Source organism: Epargyreus clarus, unplaced genomic scaffold, assembly GCF_041222505.1.
Source record: "Epargyreus clarus isolate Ecla_fem2 unplaced genomic scaffold, WU_Ecla_fem_2.2 ptg000006l, whole genome shotgun sequence".
Taxonomy (NCBI): domain Eukaryota; kingdom Metazoa; phylum Arthropoda; class Insecta; order Lepidoptera; family Hesperiidae; genus Epargyreus; species Epargyreus clarus.
In genome coordinates this window covers 4,961,608-4,975,373 of record NW_027332214.1, presented here as the reverse complement: position 1 = coordinate 4,975,373, position 13,766 = coordinate 4,961,608, and the positions used below count along the sequence as shown (strand labels likewise).

At 36.1% G+C, this 13,766-nt stretch overlaps 2 protein-coding genes across 2 annotated transcripts; one reads left to right on the top strand and one right to left on the bottom strand.

Moving 5' to 3' along the window:
• Positions 1-1,097: 1,097 nt before the first annotated feature.
• On the bottom strand, positions 1,098-11,328 carry shams (glucoside xylosyltransferase 1 shams). The gene is made up of 6 exons (XM_073073750.1): positions 11,071-11,328; positions 10,504-10,810; positions 9,949-10,141; positions 9,433-9,548; positions 8,605-8,787; positions 1,098-1,611 (listed from the first exon to the last, which is right to left on the bottom strand). The coding sequence occupies exons 1-6, from the start codon at positions 11,196-11,198 to the stop codon at positions 1,435-1,437; spliced, it is 1,104 nt and encodes a 367-aa protein (XP_072929851.1). The 5' UTR covers positions 11,199-11,328; the 3' UTR covers positions 1,098-1,434.
• Positions 11,329-11,610: 282 nt separating this feature from the next.
• On the top strand, positions 11,611-13,706 carry Polr3F (RNA polymerase III subunit F). The gene is made up of 4 exons (XM_073073748.1): positions 11,611-11,917; positions 12,130-12,331; positions 12,622-12,873; positions 13,302-13,706. The coding sequence occupies exons 1-4, from the start codon at positions 11,718-11,720 to the stop codon at positions 13,542-13,544; spliced, it is 897 nt and encodes a 298-aa protein (XP_072929849.1). The 5' UTR covers positions 11,611-11,717; the 3' UTR covers positions 13,545-13,706.
• The last annotated feature ends 60 nt before the right edge of the window (positions 13,707-13,766 follow it).

Sequence of the window (13,766 nt, the reverse complement as noted above, 5' to 3'; positions counted from 1 at the left end):
CAAATATTGAGGCTTACTGTACAAATATCAACATAAATAGGCCAACACCAAACTTAATATGGTATTTTGTTGCCCATTCGACATTTATTATTTTGTTGGGAAGAAGTGTCGATATGAGTTTAGTTAGTTATAAAAAATTTTCGATATTCCAAATCTGATAGAAGTCCCACAAAGGCACATATTTTGATTTTGGTAGCAAATTTCGATTACAAGGCGAACACGAACCATTATAACACACAACAAAATTACGACACGTTATTCGAGTTTAGTCTTTTAGTTAATACTTACGGAATGCATTCTTGGAAATATTATAATACTACCTGTTAAAGTTATACAAAAGAAACAATAAAATATTCACCTCTTTATCCTTTTGACACGTACCTACCTCTTTAGTTTAATACACTACTAATTTATTGTTGAAGTGTACAAAAAATATTACATTGCTATCCAGCCATAATACGATAATAATCACAGCTTTATTTATAGTACTGCATACTGAATACTGCGTATTTAGAACAATAGACCCGCGGTAGTACGACAATCGATTTTGTCGAATCGGGCTATAAAATACCTACTGCCTTCAACTCCTTGTACTTTTTATAATATAGGAGTAGCAGACGAGCTTGCTGTCCACCTAATGCTAAGTGGCTACTGCCGCCCATGGACATCAGTAATCAACCTCAGAAAGGATTAGATATTCCTATCTGAGGTCGGCCACAGATGCGCCGATGAGGGCTAAGCTGGAACGCCTGCAGACATCAAACCAGAACTCAGCAGCGTTTAACACTCCTGTTATTAGGCAGAAATAGGTGTGGCGGTGGTGCCGCCGGAGTCGAACCACAAATGGTTCAGCCACCTTCAAAACTAAACTGTTTGAAAAGAACCTTGCATCTAAGAAATTAAAAGATGGTGACATAAAATCAAATTTTGGTACAAAAAATTGCACAGTTTAATAAAAATTATCATTACTGTAATGAGCATCACATTCCATCGTGTTTATCACACGCAACCATTACCTAATTGAACCCTATTCAAGATGAATGAATAATTTTATTAGCTGGACGGATTTCAGGCACCTGACTTGATAGTAACTGCTCTTTTATAAAATTGAAGTTGTAAACGAGCATGCAATCCACCCGATGGTAAGAACACTGCAGCCTAGGGATATCTGTAACAAACTCTGTATAGAATAGGAGTTTTGTCGTGATTGAAGTCGATCACAGATACCATTTCTGGGGGCTAAGATGGTCACGTCTATAAATCAACCGACAGCCACATCCTTCCTACGAGCCGCAGTCCAAAGAACTGCTTCACGCGAGACATTATTACCGCATTACCGCAGGTCTACAGTAACGGCACATAGATTCATAGATATATACATTGGATATATGCAATATATATTATACATACAGATTCTTCCTCGTTTAAACTCTGCTACCTATCAGGCTTCGTTTGCAAATGAGTCAACGTTTCCGTTGGTACTCTCAGGAACGCATCTTTTAAATTTCCACAATTTGTCTGGGGCGCTTCCGATAAATATTGCTCCAGTTTCGCTAAAACAATCATAGGGTCCATGCCGAGTTCATATTCCTCAATAGCTCTGTAAATTGCCTGAAATATAAATGAAAATTAAATAAATTTTAATGAAATTTTAATTAAATTTCTGTGTACACGAATAACTATGTAAAGACTCAACCATTTTTTGTGTAATGTTTCACATCATCATCCTCATCAACCCATTATTGTCCTGCTGGGCTGCTGGGCAGAATGAGAAGGATTAGGTCATAGTCCACCGCGCTGGCCAAGTGCGTATTGATAGACTTCACATACCTTTGAGATATATCTTTTTTTTTATAAATCTCTCAGATATTCAGGTTTCCTCACGATGTTTTCCTTCACCGTTTTCGCAAGTGATAATTAATTTCTAATACGCACATAATTTCGAAAAATCAGAGGTGCCTGGGATTTGAACCTTGGACCCCTCGATCGAGAGGCCGAGTTTCTTAACCACTAGGCTATCACTGCTTAATGTTTCACATGTTTTTCTATAACTTGTTACGACTTCAGATAGGATACTTCTGGGCTCGATATTTGTTATTTATAGATTTTTTTGTGTCAAGAAATCAGTGTAAGCCTATTAGTATACATAACATATAGACGTGTCACTATATTCATACTTTGTACGCGCACGTACATTGGTTCCAGCTTAAACCGTAGCATACTGATTTGTTATTATAGTTATACCTGTAATGTTCAACCTTCAAAAACACATTGTCTCAAATCCTAATCAACAAATAGAATAAAAACAAATTCCTAGGTCATAATTAGCGGGTCTCTCAACCGACTCTGATTTACTGTAAGTTTTTAGACAAAGATTTTATCGGAGTCAGTAGTTTTCAAGGTTTGTAAGGAAACCCAGTTTTTAACCTACTTCAAAAAGGAGGTGGTTATCAATTTGGCCGGTATCTTTTTTTTTATTATTTATGTATGTACACGAATGACTCCGCCGTTAGTGAAACGATTTTAATAATTCTTTTTCTAATATTTTTTATTGTATAGAGACGAGCTGGAAGTTGGTCCCATTTAAATATGGTTAGGATCCATCAATAGGTTCTGAAGAAAATGAGGGGAACTCCTCCATGTAAATATAACAGCCATAACTTCGCCGTTTATGAACCTATTTTAATGCCTTTAATTTCGTGTGTGTACAATTGGCTACTTGACACTTTTTGGGAAACTGTTTTAATGAATTCATATACGTATTATATATGCCTTTCATTGATCATTTTTTCGAAAAAAGGGCTATTTATTAATAAAAAACATATTTTTATTACGGTAAACGGAACGTTACGCCAAAACAGGCGGTCAAGTGTCATTTCGTAGCGTGACGTCAACACATTGAAAATATAGAAATAAACTTCGACGCTACACATACTTCAGGGGAATTCTTGGGAATTATGTAACTTTTATTAGTACAATTGCAAGAATGTCAAATTACAAGGCGTGTGCAGTGACGATGTGTTCAAGTACGATCGCTAAATATCTTAACAAATTTGCAATCCTACACCCAAATCTCATAAACGTTAAAGAACTTGCAGATTCTTATATGTTTAAATCCTCTGTTTGCAAGCAATGACATTTTATACCATCTATGTAAGAGAAGTATTATTGAAAAAAAAGGAATAAATTTAGTAACTCTCGAGTGATTCGTCAATTCCAAATCATTGGAACGGGACGTAATCAAAACAAAACAGCAAGTGGAAGTATTCATATATTTAATATATTTGACGGCGCATCCCTAGCGCCATCTATTAAGCTGTGACGAAACAAGATTGTCAGCTGGCAGTCTAGCGGAGCGTCTTGTCGATGGAGCGCCGCCACTATTTTTTTAGAGAAGTATAAAAAAAGGCGGGAAGGAGGGGCGCACCACGTCTTAGACGAATCGCTATTGTTTCGCTTAATTTTTCAATTATCTTTGTTTTCTAATACAATTGTTTGTGTGTGTGTGTGTGTATGTGTGTGATGTGTGATATTTTCAATAATTAGGAACTGATCTTGCTAATTTAACGTGCATAACTTTATTGGAATAAAATTAACTTTTGGTTTTGTGATCTTGCTTGCAAATAATTTTAATCGCCCAAACACCCACGTGAGACGCTATGGCCAATCCTGATGTAGGCGGGCAACCGTCTATATATTATATAGATGTCTATGATAAGAATAGAATTATAAGACGTCTATGAGAATTCTATTTTAAGGGCCCATTCTGTAATTAATAGGACACAATTAAAATATTTCATGCTACTGTGCTATTATTGATGGTGCATGTGCACTGATTAAGTTACAGGACTGTATAATTAAAAATACATGATTTGCTAATATTAGTATTTTATTAACCGATTTCTTTGTTTATTTGGTTTATATGGTTCTATTAGTGAGTACACACAGTAGAACTTTTGTATATATTTATCATATGTTACAGTTACAATAATTACTACAGATCACCTAAGCTAAATTTTTGTGCTGCTTGCGTGTCTGCTTTTCTTCATTACTAAAATTATTTTCCGTAACAAATGGATATATATTTTTATCACTGTCATTTTCAGAATTAAATTGCAATGCAATAATAGGAACTGTATGGTCACTTTTCTTCCTTCATCTTGTTGGGTAGGTTACGCAAGTAAAGAAGTACTATTTCCCGTGTACTTTACTTTATGTATTTCAGACTGGTGCCCACTTTCGAAACTTTTGGCTCCTCACTTCTTCTAGGCAGGACAGTCATCACATTTTCATTTTCATTGATGTACCTTGTGTTCAGGACAACTTTTACTTTTCATGAAACACAAACTTGCCTTCCTCTTAAACTGCACATACTCTATAACGTCGTCACTATACGATTGTCGGGAAGATCTGTAAATATAAATATAACCAATTAATAACCTTAAAACAGTTCACATAAGAATATAAGTATATTTAAAAAAATCTTAATAATCACTTGAAGACAACCTTTCTTCTGTCTGAAGTCAGTTAAGAAATGTTTTAATTGTCCGATATGATTAAATGTAAATATAAAGAATGTTTTACTTACGTTGTTTATTTGATATTTCCATAGGTTATCTCACGGAAGTTTTTGTATCCATTTTGATTTATTGCACTGCATATATGGAGATTCTTTAAGCAGGTTCAGGCTATCAGCTTTAATATAGTATGGCTTCATTTCGGTTCACAACATAAATTCAACCAACTCTAACAGCAAACGATTTAATTATTATTTGTCTTGTTTGGTTTCGATGTAGTGACGTCACATGACATTTGAGGCAGCACTGTCGCCGTTTTGGGATTTAAAATCCACAGATAAAAAGTCGAAAATTTCTTTTTAAAAATTAAAATACTTAGAACGTATTAAAAAATAAACGAAATACTGCATAATTTATGTTTACTTATAAGCTATCATATCCAACATATTTCATATTTTATTGTTATAACTGTCAAGTACCCAATTGCTACAAGTTGGTCGCATTTAAATATGATGAGGATCAGAGTGGGTTCTGGAGAAAAAATATGTAACTCCTCAACCGATGGGTATAATTGAGTTTTGTTTGAAGATATTTGGTGTAGGTTCTAATGAAATTGCAAATAATAATAATATAATAATAATTTCTTTATTTCAGACCCTTTTTTTTTACAGTCCATAGATTTGGTTAGTACATATTTTCTTAAAACTATGTTAGTGTACAACAAACAAAACAAGGGGGTTAGTGTTAAAGACAACTTAGCCTATGTTAGTAAAGACAATTAAAACAAAAAACTTAAATTCTAAGTACACACACACTTTTTGGCTCGTGTGTGTACACCATTCCAGCGGGCCCAGAGAGGGCTGTCTGGTTTGCATACCAATGTGCTAAGGAGGGCGTTGGTGGTCCCCATAACCCGCTTCATCATCGACGCCATACGTTTGCGGACGATTGCGTAAAAGTCATCGATCCGAGCCTCCGCAAACATGGCAGACGCGCTACAGAAGCACGGCTTCCCCAACACCACCCTCAGCACATTGTTATACTGCACGCGCAGAGCTCTGAGGGTCCGTTGCTTATAGTTCGCCCACAGACTGCAGGTGTAAAAATTTTGGCAATAAGCTCTAAAAAGTGACAGTTTTACCTGTTTACTGCAACGCTTAAATCTGCGGGCCAACATATTGCCTCGGACCGACATCGCCCTCCTCTCTCTTTCTATGTCCCTGTCGTCCCCAAGGCACTCGTCAACTATGTGTCCGAGGTACCTGAACTCAGCCACCTGCTTCAGTGGGGAGCCGCATAGTTGAAAGGTGGGTTTAAAAGTGGATTCTTTGTTTCTCCCCCTGAACACGAGAATCTCGCTCTTTTTCGCGTTATAGCTGAGTCCATTTACCCCGGCATACTCCTCGCAGATCTTTAACAATCTCCGGAGGCCACTGACCGAGGGACTCAGCAGAACCATGTCGTCAGCATAACTGATGTTGTTGATAGAAAGTCCATCGATCGAGCATCCGACACCCGCCCCGCTGAGCCTCTCTATCAGCTGGTTGACGTAGAGATTGAAAAGCCTCGGTGACGTCAGCCCACCTTGCCTTACTCCACAATCCAATTTGTAGGGGTCACTCATTGCGTCTCCCCACCTCACTACATTTGACTGATTGCCGTACCAGTACTGGAGCAATGATAATAGTTCCGGCCGTAGCTCTGTTTCAGTTCTAAGTTTGTGCCATAGAACTTTGTAGGACACCAGGTCAAATGCTTTAGACAGGTCCAAAAAACACGCATAGACCTGCGTTTTTCTGTCCGTGTAGTACTGGACAGTCTGCTTGAGACACATAATCGCACTCTCAGTTGACAATTCGGGTTTGAAGCCAAATTGCGCGTCGTGGGTCTTCATAGATTTACTCAATTGTGTATCGAGCAAACTGTCCAGCACCTTAGCGATAATAGTCGCGAGGGAAATGGGCCTGTAGTTGGATCTGTCTGCCGCATCACCTGTTCTATCTTTTAACAGGGGTACAACCACCGTCTTCATCATTGCTTCCGGCAGATAACTATGGTCGATACACAGATTGTAGAGCTTAGCAAGGACCCCTGGAAGGTGCACGCCAGCGTGCCGTAAATGCTCGACACTCAAGCCATCGTGACCCGGCGATCTCCCGCGCTTCATGTGCTTTAGGGCGTCATTTACCTCACATACCGAGAAACGCAACCGTTCACGTATGTCTACTGCGGGGCAAACGACATTCTCTGCTTGACAACATGTACTCAGTGGCTCTACTTTAAGATAGGACTTAAACATATTCGCTATGTTCTGACATCCCCTCGCTTCCCCCACTTCCACAGGAAGGCTCAACCAGTTTATCATTGACTATTTAAGGGTCTGATAATGTGGCTGGGAGTCAAAATATGTAACTCCTCAGCCGATGGGAATAATTGAGTTGTGTTTGAAGATATTTGGTGTAGGTTCTAATGAAATTGCAAAGCCAGTTCATCATTGACTATTTAAGGGTCTGATAATGTGGCTCGGATACAAAATATGTAACTCCTCAACCGGTGGGAATAATTGAGTTGTGTTTGAAGATATTTGGTGTAGGTTCTAATGAAATTGCAAAGCCAGTTCATCATTGACTATTTAAGGGTCTGATAAAGTGGCTCGGAGACAAAATATGTAACTCCTCAACCGATGGGAATAATTGAGTTGTGTTTGAAAATATTTGGTGTAGGTTCTAATGAAATTGCAAAGCCAGTTCATCATTGACTATTTAGTTAGGTTAGGTTGGAACATATAAGACAATATAAAATTACACATATTAGACACGCTGTTTACATCGTTATCCAACGAAATATATAGAGCGCCGACTTCAGAAATATGTACTAAACCAACATTTATTTGAATTATTTTTCCTTTGTAGTGACATAGAAGTCGGTTGTATTTTTTTGTTATTTTTTTTTATCACGTACACACGATACATTAATGCGCACATTCGAGTTTATTTTATATATTTTTATAGTTTATTTTATATAATAAAAATAGTCACAAACAGGTTCCTCCTGAATACCAAGTCGGAACGCTTTATCTATTAACCGTCTAAGTAGACGGTGTGACGTATTCTTCCGCAATCTCATAATGAGACGATCCTTGAATGAATTATTGTTTTAATGTTTGATAATAAATGTTAAATCTAATATAACGAATTATTTGATATTCGAATTATAAAGCTACTGGAACCGCCGCTTAATAATATTAAGCAGTGATAGTCTAGAGGTTGCGGTCGGTGGTCCGAGGTTTGAATCCTCTGATTTTTCAAAATTATGTGCTTCAGCTCCTCCAGCAGTGAAAGAAATAGTGGTGAAACCTATACACCTTAAATATCTTAAAAAAAAAAAGTTCTCAAAGGTATGTGTAGTCTACCAATTCGCACTTGGCGAGCGCGGTGGACCATTGCCTGTCAATTATCTACTCTGAGAGACTATTCTCCAACATGCCCAGCCGTGGAAAAATAATGGGTTGCCGGAGATGACAATGCGAGAGACAATCTGTTCAATGTTCAATGCCAGACCATGCATAAAATCTCTCTCATCTTATAAATACATTATTATCATTAACAATTATTATTATTAACTTACAGCTGGACACAGGTGTCCTGTCATGGAAAATTACATAAAATTTGTGTTTTTCCCTTACCACACCCTTGAAACCAGAACAGCATCGCATGACAGTTTTGTTTTAAGGCAAAATAGGTGTGGCGGCGGCACCTCACTAGCCGTACGTAGCTTTAATAACAAATAACTAAGAGATGTTTGTTATAGTTCCCGCCAAGCTGCTAGTCCGCTCTGAAGTTGTTGCGGGCAGGTGTAGGCAGAGAGTATTCGTAGCAACAGTAAGGGCACACTAACTGCGCTAAGTACCAGCGGGCGAGAGCGAGCAGCGGAGAGTGCTAGGAGGGTCCCGCGCTGTCTCGTCAATGATAGATATAATCTACAATTTGCTGTTGTAACGCGACTCATTTCTATATTTACAGCAGATTAGCAGTTTAGCGCGGACTATACTTGATGTAACAACAGATAACTTAGAGATATTTGGTACCTGAAATGCTGGCTGCTTCTGATTGTGGAATATCCGTCGGCTTCCATGCAACACGAAGACACCGCGCGACGTGGCGTCCGAGCATGCGTCCCCGTACATGCACTGGTCGGAGCGGTAGTTATACCGGCACGACAACACGCGCACCGCGCGCTCGTGGTAGTGGAATATTATGTTTATTATATCCTAAAATAATAGTTACGATAAATGAATCCCAGAAAGTAGTGGTGGGTTAAGTGGCCCGACATTATAATTCAATGTTATGGTCTACCGGGTGCACTTTTTGATCTGATCAATGCTTAAAGTGCAAGGCAATATTAAGTAAGTATATAATTAGGGATGTAAATATTGTGGGTAATAAATAATAAATATTGATAAATTGGTCATTTATCAATACCTTTGATTGACGTTGATCGATTTGTGAGGTGACGGTGGCATAGCTTTCTTATTTGATATATACCCGTCAATAAAACAATGATCAATGATTAAAATTGCGTTCAGAGGAGGACATGACTAGGGATGATCAATGTCGAGTGATGCATTTTATCATTGATCAATATTTTTTTTTGGTTTTAACTGACAAATGATCATATACCATACCCATAGCTACACCACTGATTGTACTTTACCAACATGCAAAGATCCATTGACATTCTCAGATATCTTAATACAAAACTTTGAGAATGCTGGCTCTATATCAAACCCAATGACTATATGGATGGTGAATGCTAACCATTGTGACCCTGTTCTATGCTGTGGTTGGGATACTTCCTACAATGGATGAGTGAGTAGTGATGATTAGACAAATTTAATGAACAATTATGAAGTTACCTGATCTCCCCAAGGTATATAAAGCTTCCATTTCAGCATGATTGGTGTCACATAGGCATCCCATCCGAAGTCTCTCATCCTTGTCAAGTTCATCAACATCACACCAGAGTTTAAACCTAGAAATAATGAAACATGGTTTTTAGTTACTTCATAGTAAATATTTGAACAAAAAAGGCTAAAGAAAATATCAAGATTTTGTAGTAAAGTCTAATCTTCTGTGGAGGCAATCACATATAAAGATAGGTTAACAAATGGGAAATGAATATGTAGGTACACTGCCACTGCAACTTATTATTTTTACAGAGCATAGCAGAGCATACAGTGCACTTAATGGTAAGCGCTCACTACCATCCAGGGACATCTGTAACCAACTCCCAATGTTATGTTATGTTGCCATTCCTGAGGACTAAACTGATCCCAACTTTTCAATAAAATGCAAGAACTGCTTCACAATACATACGGGTGTGAAAAATGCATTTTTAATCATATTATAATTTATAGTAAACACACAATTACCGTATCTTCCATAAAATGGGTGTTTAGCAAATCTAGGATACCAGGACACATTAGGGTTGTCATCTTCTAGAGTCATTGCTGAGATCTGAGAGCTGTTGAACTGAGAGAAGGAGTGCCACAGCTCATCAACAGGACCAAGAAACAAGGTGTCGGTATCAACATATATCATAGAGTCTATGTGGGTTATCAATTTCTAAAACAAAATAAAAATGTTGTTTATATAAGGGTGATAAATAAGCCATCACATGTCAACACAGGATAGTAGGTGAAAAAAGACTCATGTTTATGTATCTTGTATTTGCCACTTACAATCATAGTAGTTGCAACTACCACCATGCAGCACAGCACATACACAGCCACACATGTATTGCTAAATATTGAATTAAATCAATATCTGTGTTTCAATTATGAATATTAATAATTTAGCAATATAGTCCCCATGCATATCACCCCTGAGTCCACAAATTCAGGCCTATTATATTGAAGGATCAGGATCAAATAAAGTACAAACACAACATAAGGAAGGATTACAAAATAAGGAAGAAACATACTTACAGGAATAAATAGTCTCTGAGCTGCACACTTACTGAATAAATTCAACCATTCTTCTTCATGTGCTTCGGGGAAATTAATTCTTTGTAATTCAAAATCTAACTGATTGTTCACTAAACTTCTCCATTTACTAAGTGTCTCATTGAACTTTCCTCGTAACTGGTCATCGGTGAAAATAACAAAATAAACGGGTGTTGTGGTGAATAACAGAACAGACTTAATTACGTTGAGAGATTCATTAAATCTTGAGTCGCACACGACAAATGATAGCACGATCCGCTGCTCATTTTTACGTTTATCATCTAAAAACCTGAAATCAAATAATTTTCAATATATAAATAAGTCAGACGAAATTGTTGATTTTCTAAATAATAGTTGGTTTGGTAAAGATTGACAAGCTTTAAGACTATCAATAAAGAAATACTAAAATTTCCTTAAACAATTTCTATTACTGGACAAACCATAGTGATTTAAGAAATACAAAGTATCGTTGTTGACGTAGCGTATATTTTACTTTATTTAGCCTCGACTTTAACATATTAATTAGCAGTCTTGTTAATTTAAATGTACCTTAATTTCAAACTTTGGTCCTTGTCTGTAACCACATTAGATTTAGTATCACTTATAAAATAAACATAAACAACCGTGAAACAAAAACTTAACAACACTAGAAGTTTACAAAGCGCCAATCGTCTCATGGTTGCAGTTTTCTATTATCAATAACTTAATTACGGATCTTTTTGTTTCACACCGTAATTTTTAAAATACATAATGTAAACTTTTATTCATAATAATAAATTCGCCCACAACTTTCGTTGGCAAACTCAAACTGACAGACAGACCAGACAATTGACATTGACGTTAGTTTACCAACAAACCAATAGATAATAGATAATTTCATTAATGAATAGGTAAAGAAAATAAGATGGAAGGAAAAATAAGAAAACATTTTTTTTTGTAATATTTATAAAATTATCTATTATTTTATCAAATTTGTATTGTTTGTAAATGTCAGAAAATTAATAGGAGGGAGACATTTTTATATAACACAGATTACGAAGGAACCATACCTTTTCTTTTGAATCTATGATAAACTTAAATGCCAATGTCAATGTCAAATAGGTTGTGAAGTGTGAATTGTGAACATATGATTTAAATTCAAATGAAAATAATTCAATTTTCGTTTTATAAATTTATTATAACATAAACTATTCAAAATGAGCGAAAGTCCAAATGAAGACGCACTCCTTGATAAAATAATAAATGTTGCCAAGAAAAATCCTAAAGGTATATCAAATAAAGATATATCAGCTGCATTGCCTGAACTATCAACAGCAGAGCTGGTTGCAGCCATTAATAAGTTGTTGCAACAAGGCCTCTTCGATTTGTATGATCAAGGTGGATCACTAATATACAGGTAAGGTTTACTAGATATATTCATCAATCAGTACTAACTCTGTGCATTCTAATCATCTTTATTCAACTAAATTTGAGCTCTAATACCACCTTCGTCATGGAAGTAAATAGTATAATACCAGGCATTATGTGTAAAAATACATAATAATAATACGTTTATAAATATTTTATAGTTTAAAACTTTACTTTTATATATTAATTTATTATGGACAGACTTAAAGCACAATCATCAAAACCGGCTGTAACCGGTGATAATGAAGAGAAAGTGGTGTTCAACCTCATCGAAGAGGCTGGGAACAAGGGGATATGGATGAGGGATATCAGACTGAGGTCCAACCTTGCCATTACACAGGTTACTAAAGTACTAAAGAATCTTGAAGGCAAGAAAGCTATCAAGGCTGTGAAATGTGTGAATGTAAGTTAATATTTTATACATTTTATGATTTAACTTGTTATACAAGATTAGATTATCTTACAAGTTATTTAACCTTAATGAATTTAAATGTCAATAAAGTAGCAGGCTGCAAACTGCACTTTGTGATGTGAAACAAGTGTGTAGCATGGGTTTGAAGTGCTCTTAGAAAATATATCAATAAAAAACACAATATGCTTCCACTTGATTGTAAGTAGTTTGCATAAAATGGATATACCTAACACTGGTAATGTATACAGTCTTTACATTTACAAAGTGATGTCTTCTTACAGGCTTCAAAGAGGAAAGTATATATGCTATACAATTTAGAACCTGATCAATCAGTATCAGGTGGGCCTTGGTACCAAGATCAGGACTTTGAGTCAGAGTATGTGGATATACTCAACCGGCAGTGTTTGAGGTTTTTGCAACAGAGGGCAGATAAAATTAAAAATAATCCAAGAGGACCTATTGTTGGAAGAACACAGTCGTTTGCAACTGCTGCTGAAGTGCAGAAGTACATAACGGATTTGAGGATTAGCAATGTAAGTAACAAAACCTGGACATGGATAAAAGAAAGATGACAATGATCTTCTGTCTCAACCATTATAATTAATATTAAATCAAAATAATTATTTAATTTTCCAATGTAGATTCTATCATGTGAATTAATGCTGACAATAGATGTGTATAGTAGAAATATTAAACAGGATATAATAACAGGACACTTAGTATATTTAGTTCTATATGGAAAGCAATCGTACATATATAGTCCAGAAAACCTACCAAGTGTTGAATGGATGGAGGCCTATAATTTTAAAACAATATAATAAAACTTGACATTCACGACGAACACGAATTTATAAAGCTTGGAACTACAATTTATGTCTCATACATGTTAATGAGTTATGTGTTAAATTTATCAGTTGGACAATTTCCAACAAATGTATGAATCATACATATTTTGTTTCAGGAAACATTAACAGTTGAGCATGTTGTGACAATATTGAATACACTTGTGTATGACGGCAAGGCAGAAAGCAGTGTGTATCCAGATGGCAGCAAAGTGTTCCGTGCTATAGAACCTCTCATACCACCCCCAGGTCTAGTGCAAGTTCCCTGTGGAGTGTGCCCTCTCATACGCAAGTGTTACTCTGAAGGACTTGTCACTCCGCAGGTCTGCAAATACATGGATGAGTGGCTTGAACAGCAGTAAATAGTATATTTGTCTACCTTGTTTATAATTCAAGGTCAGAAACAGACTGTAATAACAAATATGCAACAACATATTATGTTGTCAAGATAAACTGAAGAATAAGATAAGTGAAGTTTGAAGTGTTACAAATTTTATATTTTAAATATATCGCATATATTTTAACACTGGGTTTAATATTTTGAAATATATAATAAAATATTCCTGTTATATAATGTATATAAT